Source organism: Panthera pardus, unplaced genomic scaffold (assembly GCF_024362965.1).
Source record: "Panthera pardus isolate Hobbes unplaced genomic scaffold, ASM2436296v1 HiC_scaffold_13, whole genome shotgun sequence".
NCBI classification, from domain to species: domain Eukaryota; kingdom Metazoa; phylum Chordata; class Mammalia; order Carnivora; family Felidae; genus Panthera; species Panthera pardus.
This window is the reverse complement of record NW_026526688.1, coordinates 2,220,176-2,245,109: the sequence shown is the minus strand read 5'-3', so window position 1 is coordinate 2,245,109 and position 24,934 is coordinate 2,220,176. Positions and strand designations below refer to the sequence as shown.

General features: G+C 53.0%; 1 protein-coding gene across 3 annotated transcripts in view; it reads right to left on the bottom strand.

The window, feature by feature from the left end:
* Positions 1 to 17,860: 17,860 nt before the first annotated feature.
* MYOM2 (myomesin 2) overlaps positions 17,861 to 24,934 on the bottom strand; it is a 75,189-nt gene continuing 68,115 nt past the window's right edge. For all 3 annotated transcript variants that reach the window (XM_019428023.2, XM_053900772.1, XM_053900773.1), the window contains 6 exons: positions 24,701 to 24,806; positions 23,474 to 23,637; positions 23,232 to 23,268; positions 21,922 to 21,944; positions 19,730 to 19,785; positions 17,861 to 18,590 (listed from right to left, as the gene is read on the bottom strand). In XM_019428023.2, coding sequence (XP_019283568.2) covers positions 18,276 to 18,590; positions 19,730 to 19,785; positions 21,922 to 21,944; positions 23,232 to 23,268; positions 23,474 to 23,637; positions 24,701 to 24,806 — 701 coding nt within the window. In that variant the 3' untranslated portion in view covers positions 17,861 to 18,275. The remainder of the gene's footprint in view (positions 18,591 to 19,729; positions 19,786 to 21,921; positions 21,945 to 23,231; positions 23,269 to 23,473; positions 23,638 to 24,700; positions 24,807 to 24,934) is intronic.

Below are 24,934 nucleotides of genomic sequence, written 5' to 3'. Positions count from 1 at the left end.
AACCAATTTCTGTGTTACCATATTGGCAGGCCTCGACGGAACACTTGATGCGATTTGAGGGGAAATCTCATTTCCTTGACTAGATTGAATTGAGGCTACGCCATTGTAAAAAAGCTGCTGGTTGACTTGAATATAGAAATAGAAAAGAAGTATGTTCTCAGGGGAAAAAAAGCACGGTTCACGTTATGTAGAGGGAAGGACAATGACACCGCAGGACAATAGATCCCAACCCGGAATAAGCATGTGTCTGGAAGGAACAGTGTCCGCCCCATCACCAGGCGGAGGAGGGGAAGGTTGCTGCTGTGATCTGGGGTGTCAGTGGCCCGGGGCGGGGGCACAGAGAGAAACGGATCTGAATTCTAGGATTTTTAAAGCACTGTTCGGTGGTCCTCTTGATGGGGATCTTTTCAGGAAAGAAATCCAGCAATAGTAGGCAGATGCCATCGCAAGGAAATATGGTTCAGCCGGAGCAATGATATAAGGGAGCCTAAGTAGGGGTCTAGGGGAGAACTCTCTGTAGGTCTGACATGCTTCCCCGGTGCCTTCTGTCCTGCCAAACTGAGACAACCAAGGAGGCTCCAGCGCCCTCCCAGGCACCTCTCTTGAACTGAAATAAGAATGTGGGATGACAAACATGTACAGGAAAGGGGACTCAGTCAGTGTCAAGACGGATAAGAATATATACTTCCTCCGAGGAATGAAGAGTGGGAAATAAAGTATGGGATCAGCATGATGCCCTCAGATTAAGTAAACATCATAAAAATAGGAGCAAATCCGGTTCCGGGAAGAAGGGGTAATACAAAGTTGTTTCGACTTCCGCAAGAGTCAAAAATGGCTCCATGGACAAGGCATGGCATGCGCTGGGTCCTTCATAAACAGAAGAGGGTAGAAAGAGAGAAGAGGAACATTTCAGGTGACGAGACAGCTCGAGGAAGTTCCAGAAGAGAAAGGGCGGCGGGGGGAGACCAGATAAAGATAAAACCGTCTTTGCCAGAACAGAGCATAGGGGTAGAGAAGCCGCGAGGGCAACTCTAGAAGCGAAGCCAACCTGCTGGGGACCACGTGCGCGCAGAAGGAAACAATGGAAGCCAGGCTTGAGAAAGTGAAATTTAAACCTGCAGGCAAAAGGGAGTCCTGCCAAGGGTTTTGAACAAGGGATTCTCTTTATCACTGCCTCACTCGGGGAAGGGCGACGGGGCAGCACGTGGCGGCCAGCTGGGAGGAAAGCAAGTGACGACACGTCCAGGGAGGAGGCCAGCCAGGGAGTCAGGAAGAGGTCTTCAGGGCCTGAAAGAGACCTGTGGCAAAAAGACATGAAAGGAGAATACAGATGATATATAATGAGAGAGTCAGGCTGTTCCTAGTGTCTCCCTCTGCCCATTCCAGAATATGCCAGAGCTTCCAGAACGAGAAATCCCTTTCGAGGATGGTGTTCACCAACACAAGAGTCAACTAGTAAGAAGGAAATGGACCCACAAGTAAAATCATTTAGTTACAAAGCACGAAGTCTGAGAAGTTTATACAAAAACCACCACTTTCTCAAGTTGTGTCTTAGACACGTCTGGGCGTGAAAGAAAATTCATAGCACACGTGGCTACTAGAAGTCACGTTATAGCCTAGAAAACAACCTACCACTCATTGGACTTCCACAAACACTACGTCCCCCGATTAGGGAATCTGTGTGTGAGAGTGACAATGTCCACTGCCCAACCTCTAAGCTCGCTGTTTCATTGAAACCACAACTTTACATATCCTTTTTATATAAACACTCCTGAGTTCCCCCATTTGAGAAACATGGCAGACGAGGATATTACAGAAAAATTCCTTCTACAGACACCTAGAAATGCTTTTACTATTTTTTTTTTTTTTTAGTTCAAAGGACTGTGCAGTCCCTGGTGGCAGGAGTGGTGAGCTGGGGAAGGCAAGGAAGATGCATTGATGACACGGGACCTTAGCGCTCAAAACAGACAGGATCAAAAGCTGTAGGTTGGCACTACACACCCACGAGAATGGCTCCAAAGCCAAAACACCAGCAACACCAAGCACCGGCAAGGATGTGGGGAAACGGGGGCTCCCGCTCGGTGTTGATAGGGACACAGGATGGTGTGGCCACTTTGGAAGATGGCTTGGTGGTTTCCTGCAAAACTGAACATACTCTTACCTACAACCCAGGAACCACACTCTTGGTATTCACCCAACGGAGCTGAAAACGTGTTCGCACACACAACCTGCACATGGGTGCATACAGCAGCTTTACCATAACGGCCAAAACTTGGACGCCCTTCAGTAGGTGATGATGAATGAACTGTGGTCCATCCAGACATGGAATATTCTTTGGTGCTAGAAAGAAGTGAGCCATCAAGCCACGATAAAGCATGGAGGAGTTGTACGTGCATATTACTTCGTGAAAGCAGCCGAAATGCAAGGGCTACGTACCGTATGCTGCCGACGGGTATGACATTCTGGAGAAGTGAAAACTGTGACAAGGTCAGCGGCTTCCAGGTGCGGAGGATGCCGAGGGCAGGATGAACATGTGGAGCACAGAGGACTTGGGGGGCAGTGAAAGTATTCTGCACGACGCTATAATGGTGCAAGCGTCACTATACGTTTGTTCACACCCATAGAATGAACAACACCAAGAGTGACCCTAATATGAACTGTGGACTCTGGGCGATGACGACATATCCATGTGGGTTCATTGATGGTGACAGACATGCCATCTGGGGTGAGGATGCTGATGATGGGGGACCTGTCTCTCTCTCAAAAACAAAGAAACATTTAAAATTAAAAAAAATAGAAACAAAAGAGGAAATGAGAATTGTAGCAGGTATAGATACAATACTGACAAAACTCAACAATTGCTTGGGACCTTAAAAGGGACACCGTTTGTAGCAACTAAGAGTGAAAAGGAACATCGTTGGCCTGATGAGCAGGATCTATGGAAAACTCGCCATGATGGCATTCCATGGCCCCACATCAGGGACGTGGAGCACGCCAGCCTGCTATTACCCCTTCTCCCCTTTGCCCCCAACGGGAGGGTATAACCGGCCAATGCATCAAGAAAAATGAAATTTGTGAGAATCATAAGGCAAGAAAGGAAATTATTGGAATCTGCAGGCAATACAGTTTTCAACATAGAAAATCAGAACACGGGGCACCTTGGTGGTTCAGTCGGTTAAGCATCTGACTTCAGCTCAGGTCACGATCTCACACTCCGTGAGTTCGAGCCCCGCATCGGGCTCTGTGCTGACGGCTCGGAGCCTGGAGCCCACTTCGGATTCTGTGTCTCCCCCTCTCTCTGCCCCTCCCCTGCTCATGCTCTGTCTCTGTCTCGAAAATAAATAAAAACATTAAAAAATGTTAAAGAAAGAAAGAAAGAAAGAAAGAAAGAAAGAAAGAAAGAAAATCAGAGCACATCTACAGACCAGTAGCACACGGAGAGAGGCAGTTGTAACACATGCTTTCGGAGCCATCAGCCACGTTGCATCGTGTCATAGCCAATGTGTACAAGAGTACAGAGCAGCATGAGTGCCATACGTCCCTGATCACAGCAACAGCTCAATTACCATTTCGGGGAGCAGCCTGACAACGGCTAAGGAAGTCGACGGTGCATAAATCCTACGACACACCCATTCCACTTCCACGCACCTATTTTAGAAAACCCATAAACGTACACAGTTACGTTATTAAAGACACTCGTTGAACGCGGTTCACAATATAAAAGATTACGAACACCCTGGTTATCCCTCGCCAGGAAAATGCACAGCTATAGACAAAGAATAAGAACAGGCAAGAGAATTCACAGCGACATCAAGACGTGGCTAACTCTGGAGCAGGAGAGGGGAGAGGGCTGGGCAGCAAACTTCACATCCAACACCCAATGGTGTGTGTGTGCACGCGTGCGCCTGAGACACAATTTTCTGAAGTCTTGTGGGTGTTTTAAATTTTTACCTATAAAACCATAAAACTAAAATAGACCCATGCAGTGTAAACACAAAGGAAAGAAGGAGCAAGGGGAAATGGAGGGAGGGAGGGAAGAAAAACAAAGAGAAGAGAGGAACCCATCCAGAAATAACCGTGATTATCCTTTAACATTTACGAAGAGCATGATGACTCTTGATCTGGTTGTGCAGACACGGACACAGCTCGACTTGTTCGATAAATTCCAATACATACCTAGGTTTCCTTCCATGTATACGAGGGCTGAATTATAAACATGGTTAATGAGATGTTTCCTCAACTATCTCTAGTAACACAAAGTGGAATGACAAGGAAGGACCTAGCATAGACCCTCTGTAGTTTGCCGCATCATATTTATACTCTGCAGAATATCCATGGAGCACCTGCCTTGTGCCAGGCATGATTCTCAGGGCTGGAGGTAACACAGCAAATAACACGGGTTCTGCCCTTGGGGGGTACAGCGTATGGATGATTAGGGCTTCCTGTGTTAACTGTTCCCATGCTTCCGAAGTGGGCTTTCAATTTACTGGGAATCGGAGTGAGTGCAAATATTTCTCCCACGATCTTGTTCACATTTATTATTTTGCTTCGTAAATCCCCTGCTCAGAGATAATTCCAAATAAAAACTAGCTTATTAACCAAACTAGGTTATTTCGCTAGAGGGATCCAAAAAACTAAGATTTTCCCAGGTTTGTGGATCCATCGATGAAGTGAATTTTTGCTGCAAAAATGCAATGTTTACCCCCTCTTATCGTTGTTTGCAAATGTCTAGTGAACAGCTATGATCTGAGCTGAATTGTGCTCAATGATAGAAGAACGAAATAATTCTTTGTGGTCTCAGGTGCTTGTTGAAGAAGTGATGGGATGAACGCATGAATGAGTGAATGGTTTAATGACGATTTGCCTAGAGCCAGGACATAATTTTTCAAAAGACCGTAAGGCAAGTAGCAATGGTGTAGGGGTGGAAAATATTTTAAAAGCATCCTATTACCCAGGTAGCCTTGATGATAAATACAAGCACTTGCTTTTTCTTCTTCTTCTCTTAATCTCTAGTAGGGGAGCATGGAATTACAGGCCTGTGAGTTTTCTTCCATTGGGCAAAAATCAAAATCATTCTTTTTATAGCTGAAGAATACTCTATCGTGCATATAATATACACCACATCCTCTTCATCCGCTCATCTATCGAGGGTGGTTTCAATAAAACACTTGGGCTGTTGCTGTAATTTGGTTATTGTAAATAATGCTGCTATAAACACAGGTGTGCATGTATTTCTTTGAATTAGTGTTTTTGTATTTTGGGGGCGAATTACTCAGCCATGAAAAAGAACGAAATCTTGGGGCACCCGGGTGGTTCAGTCGGTTAACCATCCGACTCTTGGTTTCCACCCAGGTCATGATCCCACAGTTCGTGGGGTCGAGCCCCACATCAGGCTCTGCACTGACAGAGTGGAGCCTGCTTGGGATTCTGTCTCTCTCCCTCTCTTTCTGCTCCTACCCCCCCACTCTTGCACACTCTCTCTCTCTCTCAAAAATAAATAAATAAACTTAAAAAAAATGAAATCTTGCCATTTGCAGCAACATGGATGGAGCTAGAGAGTATAATGTTAAACGAAATAAGTCAGGGAAAGGCAAATACCATATGATTTCACTCCTATGCGGAATTTAAGGAACCAAACAAGCAAAGGAAAAAGAGAGCGAGACAAGCCAGGAAACAGACTCTTAACTCAGGAGAACACACCGGTGGTCACCAGAGGGGAGGGGGCTGGGGGAGGGGGACACACATGATGGGAACAAGAATACACTTGGGGTGAGGGCACCGGGTGTGGGGTGGACGTGCAGGGCCACTGTATTGCACACCTGGAACTAATATTACACTGTGTGTTAACTACACTGGAAAGAAAATAAAATGAAGTAAACACAACAAACAAAAACCAAAATCACTCTATGCCATTCGAAGGCAGACTTGAGGAGGGCCTTGAAGGTGAGGAGGCTGTGCCCGCCCACTGGAGGAGATCCCCGTCCCCCTCCCTTGGGCCCCCCTTCCCCGACCCCTTCCCCCCACCCCCGCACCCACCCTCCTGCCCAAGCCCTGACCACCTGCTCCACCCCCCCACCAGCACCATGGCCCCGCCCACTTATGGAGCAGGCCCCGCCCGCTTGTGGGGACGGCCCCGCCCACTGCTGGATTCCGGGTTTGCAGGGCAGGACACACAGCCTTTCCCGCCGCCGAAAGCCCTGGGCCTAAGGTCACTGTGCTTCTCCAGCGCTTTGAGCTGTCTATGCGGGAATCCTCGGAAGACCGTCTTCTGTCTGTCCCGGGTGCTGTCCCCACCCTCCTGACAAGCCGGTCCTCAATCAGCAGGTGCCTACGAAGCGCCCTCTGCGGACCTTGGGGGGCACACCGCAGCCTTTCCAGGGCGAGTCCTGGAATGGCCCTCAAATGTGGCCTGTTTCTCAGAGTCCCTCCTGGTGGGGCTGGGAGGCCCGCTGTCTGTACCCGTGTGGCAACCTGGCTCTTCAGGCCCTTCACGTGTTCTGAATAGTTCCGTTGGGATATGGGAAGAAAGCCGGAAGGACGATCGGGGTGGCTGCGGTCCCAACCTGCTGCCAGAACCGACGGTGGCCCGCGTGGCATCCCCGACCAGGAGACCAGCTCTGCGGGGGCGAAGGCCGCGCACAGTCTCCACCAGGCCAGGCCCGGGAGGACGGAGGCCTCGGCACCCCGGGCCCGTGGCACGGAGGCTGGGTAGCCGAGGTCGTGAGCAGACAGACTCCCCATCCACACGAGAGACGCACGTGCTGATGTCCCAACGCGAGAGCTCTGACGGGGCTTTAGGAAACCTCTGGCCGGCTGGCCCGACAGAACGAACGATCCCAAGAAGGTGTTGGCAACGAAAGTCCCACGTGCAGGACACTGCGGAGCGTGCCCGGTGGGGGGTACAGGTGTGCTGGGCCCTGTGGCTCCTGAATGGGGCTGGGCGTGAGACCTGCTGACCCCGCTCCCCCCTCGAGGAAACCGAGGCGCCGAAAGACCAGACAGGCGCAAGGCGGTGCAGACAGCCTCTGGGAGCCAATACCGTGTTCTCCCCGCTGTAGTCTGCGTTCATCTGTTTGTGCTGTGGATGCAGTGAAAGAAGTGAAAGAAATCCGTGTGCTCCCGGAGAAGCGGACTCACATCTCGAATGAGGTAAGAGCAGATCACCTAACGCAACGATGAGTGAGACCAGGCCCAGAGAGCAGACGCGATATATCAGGAGGGGGCCGAAGGGCAAATGGGACGGGCCTGTCGATGTCATAAGGCTGGATCGGGGGGGCATCGCTGGTCTCCACTGGAATTTGTAATGTGGTCCTTTAATGTGCCCCTTCGGTTTTCCCTCCCCGCATAAGAAGTACCATTGTGGTTCTCCAGGTAAAATGATGTTTAAATGGACCCCATCCATTTTGAAGCCAGTGAAAAATGAGACCGTTACAAGTTAATCTTTCTTTCCATTACTTAACTAAATCTCAAAGGGGCAATTAAAACCAAGAAACAGTAAAGACACACAGTTAACCATGTTTGTTCACTGTAAAACACAGGGTGATAGGACTCCCCGATGCCTCCCCAAAGCTTCTTCTGCCAAATATCCATAAGGAAGACGCCTCTGAAAATCAGGAACCAGAGCAACCACGGAGAAAACACTCAAGGACACACAAGGACGCGGGGGGAGCGCAGCTCCGGGACGATCCAGAAACCCCTCCGCCTCACCTCCTCCGTCCCCGACTGAACTTTTGTAATATCGGATGCTTCCCGTGAAAAACGTCAATGCCGTATAATTCACTGCTTTGAAAAATGAGTGAACCGGCTGCATTTGACATGACTCCTTGAAACATGGAATATTTAAAATTCATGCCCCAAACTTAATGTATAGATACATCACATATTTTGATGACTTTGCTGATGTCATAAGAGCCTTGTAATATCTCACAAGGTGTGTTTTATTCCTTCTAATGTGTATCATGTGAAGATTAAGAGGCTATATTATTGCCTTCAGAATGGCCTGCTATTTCCTGGAAACAGTACTTTGCCGGACCTGTCCTTGTCACGGTGCCTTTAATCATCTTCCATCACTAAGTGATTGTGTTTGCATCAGGAAGATGTATCCGGGTCGGCCGTGCAGGCAGGCAGTCCGGGATCTGTTCTCGGAGCGCCATCTAGAGGCTTCGCGGGGCCTGAAAACCATTCTTCACGTTATTTACTTGGGTCCTAACACCCTTTCGTGAGGCTGGGAACGGAGGCCTCCAGGGGTGCTGTCATTATGTAACTTCTCTCCCAGGGGGAACCGATGGCTCAGCTGAGGGCCATCCTGGCTGGGGCGGGGCTGAACCCTAGTCTGTTCCCTCCCAGTGGGAACGGACAGGTGACACTCAGCTGAGGGCCAGCCTGGCCGGGGCGGGGCTGAACCCCGGTCGGGGGCTGGTTGTACCAGGGAAACAGAAAGCGGGAAGCTCACCCGTGAACCTCCAGCATCCCTCGAGCTAACACCTCAAAGCCGCCGAGAAGCTGGCCTTGGCAAGGCTTTAACATTTTTCCTTTTCTGACAAGCAGGTGCGCAGGAAGATTGGGGGAGATAGGTGCTTCCGCAGGAGCACCGCACGAGGGCCATCTTCCCAGCCCCGCAGGCTCGGAAAGCACTGAGCTGGGCCGCCACCCGACCACCTGCCACCGGGAGGCCACGGCGGCCACCGCAGTTCTGGCGAGGGCAGTAGACACCATGGAAGAGGTCCCCGCCCGCCAGGCTGGGGATTCGCAGTTGAATTGCACCCTGTGGGTTTGTGAGCACCAAGCACCAAGACCAGGGAGGGGACCCTGCTTTACGCTGGAGTCACACGTGCTGTCTGTGCTGCCGTTTGAGCACAGGCGATGGAGACATGTGACTGACCGGTCTCGCTATTTCAGGCATGGCCGCCGACCTACCGAAGATTCCATTTTCTGCTGCTACAGCAACAAAGCCATAATTTTGATGGAAATGCGGAACAATCCCATCTTTCCAAGAGCGTTATTTTTTTAAGGGAATGTTTACAGAGTAAACGTAGAGACAAGAAAAAAGCATCCCTCAGTAGCTCTACAGACAAGTGGTCCATGACAGGTGGGAGGAGAGGCCTGACCCCAGATGAAAACTCCCGTGAAGGAAAACGGTACGGAATGGCCTAAAATGTTCAATGAAATCACAGAAAGGATGATTGAGAAAAGGCATCAAAGTGTGGATGGGGAAAAAAGAGGAAAAAATCAAGACAAAAATAATCTAGGTGAAATACTAAATATTAGACATTAATGCTAGTAGTGATGGGTGTTAGCCAGCATGCATTTATGTAGCACTTGCTGTATACTAGGCACTTGACCTGTGCTCACAAGTGTTCCGATGGAGCCCTGGGCTGGAACTATCACCCCCGCCTGACAGCTGAAGAATGAGGCACCAAGAGGCAAGGATTGTCCCCGGCTCCCAGGGCATCAACGCAGAGCTGGCGTTCGAACCTCACAGCTCAGGAGTCTGGGCCCTCGGCAGCCTTGGTGCGGACCGGCTGGGACACTAAACGGGGACCAGATGTACCACAGAGTGTGGGGGGAAGTAGAGAGGAGAAGAAGGCTCCTTATTTCTTAAAGAATGATCTGGCCTGGGCATGCCGTGGGGGACGTCCGGGCAGGCTGGTGGCTGAGACGGGGCTGTGTTGGCCACCTGGTGCCCACGGCAGTGCCTCCCTGGCCCTCCCAGTGACAGGACACGGGGCCCTATCTGTCGTGATGGTTGTATGTCCGAGGGATGGCTCCCAGATCCCTGAGCGGGACAGTCCAGGTTATGAGACTGGCAAGGGGCTGGGAGATTTACGTACACGTCAAAGGGAGGTCGGAGGCATAGACACAGGAAGACTCCAGGCTACAGAGTTTCCTCGAGCTCACGTGAAGGCTGTCTTCATCAGGGCCTAGAAACTTCCAGACAGCTCAGAAAATGTTTGGGGCTGGCGGGACATCAGCTGAGCGCTGCAGACAGACTTCGTCCAAGTGTAAGAACAGAAAGTGGCTGGGGTGCCTGGGTGTCTCAGTCAGTTGAGCATCTGACTTCGGCTCAGGTCATGATCTCGCGGTCTGTGAGTTCAAGCCCCGCATCGGGCTCTGTGCTGACAGCTCAGAGCCTGGAGCCTGCTTCAGATTCTGTGTCTCCCTCCCTCTCTACTTCTCCCCCGCCCATACTCTGTCTCTCTCTGTCTCTCAAAAATAAATTAAAACAGTAAAAAAAAAAAAAAAAAAGAACAGAAAGTGGCTGGGATGTGGAATCTTCCTCGTGGGGCATTGCCCAACATGCCCTTGGGGACCACCTCCCTCACCTCTTGAACTGAAAGGTGAGTTAATGCCATTCCGTTGGGAACAAGGCGGGAGAGTCGTGTTGGTCTGACCGGTCACAGGCGCCCCGCACACGCACCCCTGGCCTTCTTCGGAAATCTTCTTAGTAGAAATCCCTCCAACCCAGAACCCCAGAATGGAAGAAAAGCTTTCTGTGAAGCACCCGGGTGATAGACTTTCCCCCATCGACATTCGCACAAACCTACCTTTGTTTAGTTAATAAATAATTTGAATCCTTAAAACAAAACAAAACCAAACCTTTATAGCAAGTACCCACCCAGTAATGAAACACTCTGTGTACCTTTTGCCACGAATGCGCATCTATTTAATGCCGTGCGCGTACTTTCTATGAAATTTAATTTCTAAATCTATTTATGGCTTTTAATTTTCCAAGTCATTAACGTTCACATGTGGATTCCCACTGAGCTCCCCGGTTAAAACGTTTCATGGGGGGAAAGTACGTGTTTTGCTGAAAGGAACACATTTGTTGCCCACTGAATGAGGTGCACAAATGAAATCCGAGCGCTAGCAATGGTACCTGTCTCCCTCTTGGCAATCGGGGTAAATCCCCAGAACGCGTCTCCTTCTCCAAAAACAGTGAGCCGCTCTGAGGTGCTGTAAGAGATGGGATTCCCTGTAATGTCTCTTGACTAAAGAAGCTAGTGGGGGACCCTTAGGGAGCAGCTGGTTCGTGCAAAGGGCCTGCGGTCCCCTTTGCTTCTCTGCCATGCATCTCGGGGATCAGGGCTCATGTGATGTAGGTGAATTGCACTAAACACTGCAGACAAAGGGTACTTTCCTGTTCCCGGGTCTCCATCCACAGGAAATTTTACTTTTGCCAACATGCCCTTCCGATGCATAAAACAAAACGAAACAAACACATGAAAAACAGTGATCCCAGAAAGGAGTCTCCAGCTCACGTTCTAACTCATACCCTTTCATTCTGGCCAGGCCTGAGAGCAGAGAGGAGGAAAGTAAGAAATGAATTATTTCTTTAAAAACAGGACATGAGCAATCTTAAAATTTAATTTTCAGAAGATGCAAAATCCTTCTGTTTCTCTCATGAGTTGACCGGGGTAGCGCATACATTCCCCCAGCTCTAGAAGATACAACTGAGGCAGGACATCTGGCAAGGCATACAAGGTGCTGATTTAATATATTGCAAAGGGATTACCACCATGGCGTCGCCATCACATAATTACAATTTCATTTTGTGGTGAGAGCTTTCCGGGTCAGCTCTCTTAGCAGCTTTCCCATATATAATACTGTATTGTTGGCCATAGTCACCCTGCTGGGCACGGGACCCCCAGAGCCCACCCATCTTAGAGCTGGAAGTTTGCTTCCTTTGGCCAACGCCTCCTGTTTCCCTTGCCCGCCCCTGGTAATGAGCATTCTACCCCCTGCTTCTGCGGGTTCTCCCTTTTTAGATTCTGCATATAAATGAAACCATACGGTGTTTCTCTTCCTCTGACTTACCTCCTTTAGGATAATGTCCTCAAGGTCCATCGCTGTTGCCTACAATGGCAGGATCCCCTTCCTTTTTGTGGCTGATATTCCACTCTGTGTGTGTGTGTGTGTGTGCACGCGCGCGTGTGTGTGCCTGTGTGCGTGCACATGCATGTGTGCACGTGTGCGTCTGTGTGTGTGTGCATGCGTGCATGTATGTGTGTGCACGCGTGCATGTGTGTCTGTGTGTGCACACGTGCGTGCGTGCCTGTGTGTGCACACGTGGGTGTCTCTCTGTGTGTGCACGCATGCATGCGTGTGTGTGCGTGCACACGCGCGTGTGTGCCTGTGTGCGTGCACATGCGTGTGCACGTGTGCGTCTGTGTGTGTGTGCATGCGTGCGTGCATGTCTGTATGTGTGCGTCTGTGTGTATGTGTGTGCACGCATGCATGTGTGTCTGTGTGTGCACACGTGCGTGCGTGCCTGTGTGTGCACACGTGGGTATCTCTGTGTGTGTCTGTGCACGCATGCATGTGTGTGTGTGTGTGTGTGTGCGCGCACGCACACATCTTTATCGGTTCATCCATCCATGGACACTTAGGTTGTTTCCACGTCTTGGGGACTGTGAGTAACATGGCAATGACCGTCGGGGGGCAGGTGTGTCCGGAGACAGTAATTGCGTTTTCTTTGGAGACACGCCCACGAGCATTAACAGATTCCAGTGACAAGCTGCTAGTAGGAACGTGGAAAGCTGCAAAGAAGTGTTGTGGTCGGCTGTCCCCTAATTAGCCTTGACTCGGTTTTGGAGCTGATGACCTGGGACGTCATCGGTTTGGTGAGCACAACGTTCGTAAACGTGGGCTCACTTTTCAGCTATTCACAGCCCCACACGCCCACCCTGCTTCCCGCTCGGGGCAGCCGCGTCTCAGGGGAAGCCGACTTCTGGGGCTGACTTATATTAACTTGTATCTAACTATTCTCAAGAAGTGGCCCTAGAAATGGCAGAATTGATGCACATTTTTAATAGATGGCTGATTTATTTAAAGGCCCCACTTCTACCCCAAATCACCACATTTTGTGATCACGCAAATCCTAAATTTACTCTTTCTGTAACTGAGCTATTGGAATATAGACCACACCCCTCATAAAAGGCATCGTTTCTTCTATTTTCATAGATAAAAGGAAACAAGGCTTAAAGAGTCCAACGACCGGCCCGTAATGAAAAAGCTGCCCAGCCACTGAGCGGGGACGCAGTGCAGGACGCGTGGACCCCACACACCTCGCTGTCCTTGGCCCGGGTGCGGTCGTCAGCCGACAGCCACAGGTGGGAACAGGGGAGGTCGTGTCCGGGTCACGGGTCCTTCCCAGGGCAGCAAGCCGTGAAAAGGAAGCGTGCCCCCCGACATGGGCGTTATCAGGGGAGCTCCCAATTCCCAGCCGGAAGTGCAGCCAGGGATGCTGGCAGAGGGCGGGGGAAGGGAGTGTGCGGACAGCTCAGAGGTGCAGACACGGGAAGGAGAACTGAGCGGAGCACAGACGAGTGAACGGTGCCATCGGGCACCACAGTAAACATGGACATATTGAATACAGAATGGCACGGGGCCCAGGAGTCTCATGCGACGGTGACAGACAAGGCAGAAGTGCGTGACGACGAGCGGAACAAGGACCACGAAATGGCACAGGCACTCTTGGAGCCACGGGAAAGTCCATGGCTACCACCCTCGGGGAGCATTCGCCTGGTCTCCACGTGTCCCCGCAGACGGCTTGTGAGCCGCAGGGACACGCGGCCGCTGTGAGGTCCCTGCAGCTTCTGATCCCGGGACAGAAACACACTGCTGTGACGGGCAGACACTCCATGCGCCTCTGCACGGGCCACCGCGGGGGCCACCACAGCCGCGTGACCGTCAACGTATGTGTCAGCCAGGCGGGCCTGCAGGAGGCCGGCACCCGTGAGGACAGAGGAGCATGTGATTCGGGGGACCGAGTGGACAAACCCCATCATCCAACCCGCTGGGGCCCGAGTGGAGCGAAAGTGAGCGGGAAGGTGGACTCACCCTGCTTGAGCCGAGACAGACTTCCTCTGTCCTCGGATACCAGCACTCCCGCCCCTCGGGCTTTCGGACTCAGGCTGACGGCCACCTACCTGTCTCCTGGGCCTCCACCTGCAGACGCAGTCGGTGGGATTTCCCGGCCTCTGTGACCCCATGAGCCCTTCCTGTGACAGATCTGCTCATCCTGATCCGTCTATGGGCTATCATCTATCTATCCATCTTCTATCTACCTATCTATATGTCTATCATCTATCTACCTATATATCTACATATCTATATATATATCATCTATCCACCTATCGTCTATCATCCATCTATCTCCATATCTATCTATCTATCTATCTATCTATCTATCCATTTTCTACCTATAATCTATCTATCGGCTATCATCTATCTCCTATTGGTTTTGTGTCCCTGGAGAACCTTAACTAATGCAAATAGTAATGCAACCAGGGATGCATAGCTTGAATTTAATCATCAGTAAACATCAGCAAACCCCAATTAAGAAAGACTCTACAGGGGCGCCTGGGTGGTTCAGTCGGTTAAGCTTCCGACTTTGGCTCAGGTCATGATCTCACAGTTCATGGGTTCGAGCCCCATGTCGGGCTCTGTGCTGACAGCTCAGAGCCTGGAGCCTGCTTCGGATTCTGTGTCTCCCTCTCTGTCTGCCCCTTCTCCACTCATGCTCTCTGTCTCACAAAAATAAATAAATGTTAAAAACAATTAAAAAAAAAAAAAGAAATACTCTATAAAATAACTGGCCTGTGTCCTTCAAAACTAACAACATGAAGAAAAGGAAGGGTGTGGAGCCGTCCCAGGTTTGAGAAAAGTCAAGAGACGTGGCCAGTAAATGCAATACAGGATCCTAACCTGGGTTCTGGATTCAAGGGAACCTCTAGAGCTTATGACTGGGATCACCGGCAAGGTCAGAGTGTGGACTCTGCATTACAGTTCTGTATCAAAGGTAAATTCCTTCCACTCGATAACTGTACGGTGGCAACATAAGAGGATACCTTCGTCTTCGTTCGGAGGAGACATAGCCACAGTGTTCAGGGAGAGAGACCAATGATGTGTGTGACGTGTGCCGTGTGCTCTCATGTGTTTCTGAAAACAGTGCTATTTCGGCTCACCGAATCAGCGCCTCAGCCGGGCAGCCCTGTGCTTCTCACGGCCGTCACGGGAGCACGCGATTCAAGGGAGCACGTAGGGCTCCCAGGGCCCGATGGCATCCCCTAGCCGAGCCGTGAGCGTTCCTCACCCCCGTCCCCTGATCCTAGCCCAGCGCAGTCTCGACAAGAGCGGTGTGGATTCCAGAAAGGAACTAAAGGCAGACAACCGCTCTTTGGAGGCAAAGCCCAGTCATTTCTAGACAGCTAATGGATGACACCGATACCTTCCCCAGGTACTTAATCCCTTCTGTCTCCCAGGGAGTAACTGGTAATCGTATTGGGATCACCTATACTGTGCTGCAGAGATACAGCAGGTGGGATGTGTGATAAAAAATATGAGATGACCCCAGCCCCAGTCCTTGGATTCTGGTCCCACGGTCCAGGACGAGGAACCAGGTGTCCCTGGAGAAACGGCCGAGTCTAGGGCTGGGCCAGGGTAGATGCAAGGTGAGCCCACGGTGTCCGCGAGAGCCAGAAGGTCAGGAAGGGCTCAAAACAGCAAATGGCAAAGGACCTGGGGTCAAGCCTAAGAAGCCCGTAGGGGCCAAAGTGGAACAGTCTGGGCAAGGAGAGCAGTCGCTTCATAATGGATCGTAATCCAGAGTAGGAAGGAAGTCTCCTGACTCCATGCCAGTATACATGAGTGGCTGAAGAAAGAAAGAAAAGGCAGAGAAGAGACTCGTGTTTCTTACAGAAGAACCCTAAATACCGTATGCAGACCCTCTCCCTCCAAGAGGAGGGCTCCCAGCCCGCAGACCCCTCCCTTGAGGGTGGAAGGGCCCTCGGCACTCGGATGCAGGAACAGACCAGGAGAGGGGGAGTCGGTCACACTGCGGGGAGAAACCACCGACACCCCTCGTCACGTGAGGAAGGTTAGCGCCACCCTGATGTGTGGGTGCGGGCCGCCCACCAGGTCTTCCCAAAGCCCCCAAACCCCACCCCGGGCCCAGCAGGAGGGGCCGTCGGACAGACCCGGACCGGATAGCATCCTCAAAACCATCGTGCTCTGGTTTTGAAACAAGGGGAGACGAAGTGTCGGGGACCAGACTGGGGAGAAGTGGCAGCCGGGTGCCAGTGGCGTCCAGAGAGGGCGCGGGTGCGACCAGCGGGGGGATCCAGAAGCCGGCTGCAGCGGACAGCCAGCCTACCAAGGTCGGGCTCCTGAGCTCCCGCAAAGGTACGGTGGAAGCCACGTGTGGGGCGGGGAACTCTGCGCTGTCTTCGCAACGGTTGTGTGAGCCTCAGGTTGTTCAAACAGAACAAGCTTGTGTTTAAGATAGTGTAAGCCAAGGGGCGCCTGGGGGGCTCAGTCACCTGAGCGTCCGACTTCAGCTCAGGTCATGATCTCACGGTTCATGGGTTCGAGCCCCGTGTCGGGCTCTGTGCCGACCGCTAGGAGCCTGGAGCCTGCTTCGGATTCTGTGTCTCCCTCTCTCTGCCCCTCCACCACTCATGCTCTGTCTCTATCTCAAAAATAAATGAACATTTAAAAAACTTAAAAAACGTAAAATATTATAAGCCAAACTGGAGACAGCAAAGAGGTCGGTGGCTGCCAGGGGTTGTGGGAGGAGGGAGGACGAACAGGTAGAGCACAGAGAGGTTTGGGGCAGTGAGACTACGCCGTTACTCTATTATGACGGACACATGTCATTATACATTTGTCCAGACCCTCAGAATGTATGACACCAAGAGGGACCCTGATGTAGACTGTGGACTCTGGGCGATGACGACATCATCAGTTGTAACAAATGCACCGTCTGGTGGGGGTGCTGGTGGAGGGGGAGGCTGTGCGTGCCAGGGGGTGTGGGGGGCAGGGGTACCCGGGAAATCTCTGCACCTTTGTCTCAAGTTTGCTGTGAACCTAAAACTGCTCTAAAAATATAAAGCCCACCAAAAGAAGTGATAGGGCTTTTAAGAAATTCACAACCGTTTCATTCTTTCCCACGAACTACGATTGCTAAACAAAAATGACTATTGAAACTAGAAAATAAGCCAGTTCCGTTTAACCCAATAAAGGCCAAGTAACAGGAAAATCTGTCTGTGCCCACCCTTGCCAAGATGTCTGGGAAATCCGCTCCACACTGCAGTACTAATAGAGGCAGCTGGAGTTCGCCTGCCCGACACAGAAGGTAAAAATACTTGTGGAAATTCTGGAGGGTACTCGCTCTACCTGCCATAAACCCCCTCAACCACCTGGCGATACCAGAGACGTATTTAAATGGCAGAGTTTCTTTTATGACCTTGGGAAAATATAACACAATCTCATGGAGTCTGGATCGGCCTTAACGACAGAGAGAGGAAATAATCTGAACCACCAAAGCTTTTTCTGATAAACGTCACGTGTCTACTACAAAAGTAAAATATGGAGGTAGGATTTTTGCGCCCAAGGGATTTCAGCCTCTTCCCAAGAGAAGGAAGAAAAAGTTCAAAGGAAGGCTGGGTCCATCCGCGCATTTTAACTTCACGAGAGACGTACGGTCGGCCAAATTTCCGGTGTTTCCCAGGCCACCGCTCCGCTCCTTTCTAACGGCCGCCTCCTCTCTTGGGAAGCCCCTGATTAATCAGCACGCTGAAAAGGAACACAGCCACCTGCACCTGTGCCCCTCTACAGAGGTGTTCAGGCCCACGCGGTGATAACCACGTAACAGTGCCTGTAGACGAAGTGCCCCTTCTCAGGACGCCCTCCTGGCCACCACCCCTGGAGCGGGCCCAGCACGGCTGGGCTCTGCCCGCCGCCCCGGCTCTCCGGATCACAGGCCCACGCGTCCGTGCTCCTGGCCACGCCACCACGCGTACTCAGGCCCAAAAAGGGAGCAGGTGGAGTCAGGTACGGCTTCATACGGGAGAACCACGAGTTGTCTTTTAAAGTTTTATTCGTTTACGGCAACAAAAACCAGAGCGTACCCGGTAACACGTGCATTTAAGGCTCTACAACCAGGATTTCCGAGCGGCCGGATCTTGTCTACACCACAGACTACAACCACCGGGAGGCCTGGGGCTTTGCACCCCGTGCCAGCATCGGTGGAAACCGGAGCGGCCACCTTGCAACCCGCTCTCTGCGGGAACCCGCAGACCTGAGCTGTGTCAGCCTAGTGCAAAACCTTAGCTTTTCCCCTTAGGTGAACATAAAATGCCAAGAATCAAATGCCAGAATTAAAAGCATAACGCGTGACGGCCTATCGGCACACGTGGCATCCCCCGGGGCCGTGGTCACTCACTGGAACGGGTGCGCAGCACTCAGCGGCCTGCCCCCCGCCGGCGGCCACCCCCCTATTCCGTCATGGAGGCAGACGCCGGGATGAGCTTCGGCTTCGCCTGCTGGGGTGGTGCCACGTCGGGGATCTTCTCCCCGTACTTGTACACGCTGACGGTGACGTCGATCTTCTCACCTCCGTACTTGTTCTTCACGTTGATGCTGTACTTGCCCGAATCCTCGGAGGTCACGCCCTTGATGGTCATGCTCACGTACTTGGCCTGCTCCACCTTGACCGAGAAGTGCTCGCTGAGCTCGATGTCCTTGTCGTTCTTGAACCACACCACTTCAGGGTCAGGGTTTCCAAACACCGTGCAGGTCAGGTTCAAGGTCTTCGGGAGGGAGGCGTGGGCGGAGAAGGGAGGGTTAGAGACAGAGAAGTCATACCAGCTCTCCAAAGGGGCCCGGCTCCCTGTGACTCTCACTGAAGCGTTTACCTATCCCCCACGTTCATTTGGCCAATACGCTCTTTCTATGTGTAAGCACCACACTAGACACGCGAGATCTGAACACAGCACACGCGAGCGAGTTCGCCGTTCCATGAGGCAGCTCATGAGAAAAATCAGTGTTAGTTTTCCCTCATTATTCTCAGTTTTAATCCATGGCCTGACAAGATTAATGCATTTAGAGGTAACGAAACTCTACATTTTACAGTAGACATATTTAGCCTGTTTCTAAATTTCCTTTCTATTCCAACCAATGGATCCATTTTACCAACATCTTCTCTGGATTTCCTCTGGCAAATCCAGAGAAGGTGTCTTCTAACCAGTAATCAGGTGCAGCAAACGCACTGACAACATATGCTCGGCCCATGAGCAGCTAACAGCACCAGCACAGCCTCGTTGTGAGGCCCACGGTTCCTCCGTCTCAGGAACTTGCTAGAATTTCTTTAGCTGCTCAAGAAAAGGCCTATAAATTTTAGTGTTTCGGCCTAATAAAATTCTCTCGTGTCTCTGTCCCCTCGACACTGACTTAGGACGGCTGCAGACAGAGAGAGGTTCCAATCGGATATCAGCAACTCCACTGACAGGCAACAAACAAACTCCAGGAAGTGGTTTCCGTTATAAATTCCAGAAGGAGGACCTCGAAAACCGGAGTGCTTTTCTACCTTCCTGCCGGGCCAAGGGTGGCGGGGGGTGCGGGTGTGTCCCACCTTCTCGGTGGGCAGTTACCACCTGGAAGGGCCAGGACCCCGCAGAGGCCCAGGGCTGGGAGCCACACCTGCCACACACCGGCTGTGTGATACCTGCGTCAGGCTCCGTGTCCCTGTGGGCCTGTGGTTTCAGAATATTAAACTCTGCCGTCCCCTGAGAACGTGAGGGTGACCAGGGGCAGCCTGAGACCGCCGTCGGGGTGGGTGGGGAGCTCCCCATGGTCCGGGCTCTGGGAAGCAACCCCGTCCCTGGGTTCCCCCTACACTGGGCCGCATGAGGGGGACCACATTGCGGCCGTGTCCCACTGTCCTTCTTACCTTGCCCTCCATTATGGTCACCACATCAGGTAAGCCACCGATCACCTTGCCACGATCTGCAACATGAAGGCCACTGGGTTGAGTAAACCGTCCCCGGGGACGTTTCTAGGAGCAGGCCCCGTGCCGCGCAGCAGTGGATACAACACGACACGGGAGGGGCCCCCACCACTAGGAGGGGGACGACGGCCGGCCGGACCCACTGGTCCCGTGAGGGACGGAACTGAGGATGAAGAGTTCCCGGAGGGCCACACAGGGAACTGGACACGTGGTCCCTGGAAGGGAGAGGGGTCCCCTGCGTCTAGACAGCAGGACTCTCCCAGGGCAGTGGACTGTCCACTGTGTTATGTTTCCACTGTTTTCTGGGTTACGACGCTTGACATCCTAGAAACCTTCCTGCCTGGGAGACGGCGCCTCCCCCGGCAGCCAGTTCTCAGAGACGACAAAGGTCCCAGCCTGGGACAGGCCGCCAGCCCATCTGGAGCCAGCCCACCTGTACCCACTCCTGCACCCTGGAGGTGACCCCACCCCTGCCCCCGGAAGGCGACATCCCTCCACCCCACCTCCCCCACCCACCCCTGCCCCCGGGACATGACCCACCTCCACCCTGTGTGCCCCCCCACCCACCCCTGCACCGGGATGTGACCCCACCCACCCACCCCTGCACCGGGATGCAACCCCCCCACCCTGTGTCCCCCACCCACCCCTGCCCCCAGGAGTTGATCCCCCTTCACCCACCTCCCCCACCCAGCCCTGCACCTGGAGGCGAACCCCCTCTATATTGCATCCCCCACCCACCCCTGCACTGGGAGGTGACCCCCCTCCACCCTGGGTCCTCCACCCACCCCTGCCCCTGGGAGGCGACCCCCCTCCACCCTGTGTCCCCCACCCACCCCTGCCCCCCGGGAAGCAACCTCCCTCCACCCTGGGTCCTCCATCTACCCCTGCCCTGTGAAGTGACATCCCTCCACCCCACCTCCCCCACCCACCCCTGCCCCTGGGACATGACCCACCTCCATCCTGTGTGCCCCCCCACCCACCCCTGCACTGGGATGTGACCCCCCCCACCCTGTGCCCCCCACCCACCCCTGCTCCCAGGAGGTGACCACCCTCCACCCCACCTCCCCCACCCACCCCTACACCAGGAGGCAACCCCCCTCCACCCCACCTCCCCCACCCACCCCTGCACCAGGAGGCGACCCGCCTCCACCCTGCGTCCCCCACCCACCCCTGCACTGGGTTGTGACCCCCCTCCACCCTGTGTCCCACACCCACCCCTGCACCGGGAGGTGACCCCCCCCCTCCACCCTGCATCCCCCACCCACCCCTGCCCCCCGGGAAGCGACCCCCCTCCACCCTGGGTCCTCCACCCACCCCTGCCCCCCAGGAGGCGACATCCCTCCACCCCACCTCCCCCACCTACCCCTGCACTGGGAGGTGACCCCCCTCCACCCTGCATCCCCCGCCCACCCCTGCCCCCTGGGAGGCGACTCCCCTCCACCCTGGGTCCTCCACCCACCCCTGAACCCCGGAGGCAAGGTGACACCCCTTCACCCCTGGCCACAGGAGGCGACACCCCTTCACCCCACCCTTCTCCACCTGCCCCTGCATCCAGAAGCCCTATTCCTCTACCCTGATCATCCCAGGGCCTGGTGCCAGGCAACTAGGGGCCTCCCCTACTGACCAAAACCCACAGAACTGTTCAAACTAGTCAGTCCTAAGTTGTTCCCCTGCCCCGCCTGCGGTCCCACGGAAACCCGAACACAGGTCACGGCCTCAGCGCTCTCTTCACTCCCGCCTCCTCCACACCTGACCCGGTGCCTCCCCAGGTGCCTGCGTCTCTAGCACCTGCGAGTGTGATGGACTCTGATCCCCTGAGCCTCCCCTCTGCCTCCTCCACCTGTGGCTGCACCTGCCTGACATGTCGTAGAAGAACAGGGGGCAGGCGGGTGGAGGGCGGAAGGGAGGCGGAGGCCACACAAATGACAAGGAGCTGACAAGGGGAGGTGGGCTGGGCAGGGGCACAGGGAGTGCCGGGATCAGGAGGGCAGGTGCCGGGAGTTCTGGAAGTTTCCCCGCCCACGGAGCAGGTCTGCTGTCTATCAGTGAATACACGGCATTAAAACTCTATCGTGGGACCCGCTGCCCCTCCCCAGATAATAAAGGGTGCTCGATACCACATAACATATACTCACTCTTCTCTGCAAAAGCGGCTGCCCTAGGAATTAAAGAGGTGGAGAGAACAGGAAGTCAGTCATGAGAAAAGGCTCTGGACGACAAGCACCACACATCTCAGGGCTTCGCCGGGCAGGGGGCGAGAGGAACAAGCAGTGTGTTCTCCCCTTGGAAGGACACCAGGGCACAGGGCCCAAGGAACCGTAAACTGTGTGCGTTTCTCCTGCCCTCTCCGCTGCCCCTTGGGGGGGCCCGGCGGGATTCCCTGTCTCTCAGCAGGTGAAACCCACGGGAAAGGTCGGCATTCAGGCTCGTAGGCTGGAGAGATTTCTTTCTTCACCAAATTCACCAGATGGCACTGGAGAGTTTTAGATATCTTTGAAAACCCTGGTTTCGGACTTATCTCAGCCGTCTGTTCATTCGTTCAGCCAATGTTTCCTGACTAGCCTAGCATGGCCGGTGACCGCTGTCCGTTCTGGGTACTCCCAAATTCAGAGACACACTTAAAATCTCAAGTGATTCTTTAAAAAGTTGCTCTGAACAAGGTGATATTATCCAGCGCTAAACATAAAGGAGGCTTCGAGCCATGAGAAGACACAGAGCAGCCCTGAGTGCAGATTCGCTAAGTGAAAGAGGCCGGCCTGAAAAGCCCACGCATCCATGATTCAGCCCCGTGACCTTGCGGAGACAGCAAAACCGTGGAGACAGGGGACAGTGACCAGTGGTCCACAACGAGGGACACAGAGGATGTGGGAGGCATTGAGAAGTCTCTGTACGATACTCTAGTCGTGGGCAGGTGCCACCATACATTTGTCCAGACCCACAGCCACTTAGAGGGAACCGTGATGTGCACGGCGGACTCTGCGTGGGGATGATGTGTCCGTGCGGCCTCATCGACGGCAACGGATGCAGCACCCAGAGGGGATGCTGACGGAGGGTGGGGGGGGGGCTGGGTTTCGGGGACCCGGGAAAACTCTGCACCTTCTTCCCCATGGTGCTGTGATTAAATGGCTCTAGAAAAACAAGGTCTTTAAAAAGAACCTAAATACCTAACATTAAAAAATTGCTCTGCGCCACATTACCATAATTGTAACTATTGGAGAAATCCATCATTATAATCACTGAAGCACCCCAGGGTTATGGGGACTCTAGAAAGTTACTTTATAAACACACACACGGCTTAGGGGCATGCCTGCCCCCCCACACTGGACGCTTCAACCGCCACTTTTAGGTCAGTTCCCTGGACAGGGCGCCCAGCGGCCACCCACACACCCACGAGGTCGGTGGCCCCAGGGACAGACAGACCGCCACGCACACACACAAATCTTACTTGAGCTGCTGGAATTCTGCAAAGGCCTCATCGAACGCTGTAAGGAAACATTTCAAACGTTTTAATGGTTTCGTTGCCAATGTATTGGCTTAATGAAAACCGACAAAGAGCCAAAGACTAAACTGATTATTCGGAGAGAATCTTCTCCGAATGAAAATCATGAACCCGAGCGCTTCCTCTCCCAGCATTCTCTGTGGATCGCCGAATACGAAGTTAAGGGGTGCTAAGGAATGTGATCTTACCCTGGCCGGACAGGTCGAGGGAGCGATGATGGTTATCTTTGCCGTCGTAAATCTCAAAAGTGTACTTTCCTTTATCTTTCTCCGTGGGCTCACAGATCTGCAGCCAGGCCATATCCTCGGTGCCTCCAACCCTCATGTGCTCACTAGACGCGATCTTGGCATCTCTTTAAAAAGAAATCAAAGGGGGCGCCTGGCTGGGGGGCTCAGTCAGCTGAGCGTCCAACCTCAGTTCAGGTCATGATCTTGAGGTTCGTGGGTTCGAGCCCCGCGTCGGGCTCTGTGCTGGCAGCTCGGAGCCTGGAGCCGGCTTCGGATTCTGTGTCTGCCTCTCTCTCTGCTCTTCTTCCCCTGCTCGTGTTCTATCGCTCTCTCTCACAAAATGAATAAATGTCCAAACGTTTAAAAAACAAAAAAAAAAAAAATATGGGCTAAAAATGTTGCCTATGCCTTCAGGTCAGAGCAGAGACAGCCCGTCCTGTTCCACCTGCCGCGGCTGACGCCCCCTCCTTTGCGGGCGAATGCTGACCTCCGTCCTCTGTGCTCAGAAACCACTTCTCTGACAACTGTTTCAGACACACTCCTGGGGTGTGGTTTGGAAAGAGCCAGACAGCAGGAGCCCGCCTGTGCCATGACTATCACAAAATCCCGGCTGCTTTGGGAGGGGACACCACCCACCTAGAGAGGCAGGAGCAGCAAATGTGAAACAGAAAACCTGCTGGTCTCACGGGCTTCATCTTCTTCCACGTTTTACCTCTGGGTTTCTTTAATGCTTCTCTTTTTTTTTTTTTTTTTAATGTTTATTTATTTTGAGAAAGAGAGAGAAAGCGAGCAGGGGAGGGGCAGCGAGAGGGAGAGAGACCGCACTGTCAGCACAGAGCCCGACGAGGGGCTCGAACTCACAGATTGTGAGATCACGCCCTGAGACCGAGAACTGGACACTTAACCGACTGAGCCCCCCAGGCGCCCCCGTTGGTCCTTTTCTTCGCAACCAAGCTAGTGAGGAGCTGACAGACTGGAAACTGACAATGTGGTCTCCACGTATTATTTTCCCGTCGGCGGTCTGCTGGATTGCAGATGAAATGTGCGTCGGCAACAGAGCCACGTTTGGCAAAACCCAGAAGGTGAAGACATTTGTCTCCGGCACCTTCAGGCATTTCTGTCTTCCCCTTCCGTGAGGCCCGTCTGCTGTCCCGGGCCAAGGCCACAGGGAATCACGCTTGTACTTACTTGTGATACCAGTTCGCTTTCATCTCTTCGGTAAAATATTTCATGAAACACTGAAGCCTGATTCCTTCTGGGGTGCAGAGCACCTTGAGCGGAGAAGCGGACGCACCTGCAGGAAACAGAAGAGATGCGGCTCTAAGAAGGGCAGCGTGTGCGCCTTCGGAACGCAAGGCGCTACTGCCCCTTGGCAGCTCGGCTTAAGAAGAGGAGGAAAATTCTTGCAAACGGCGCTGAACC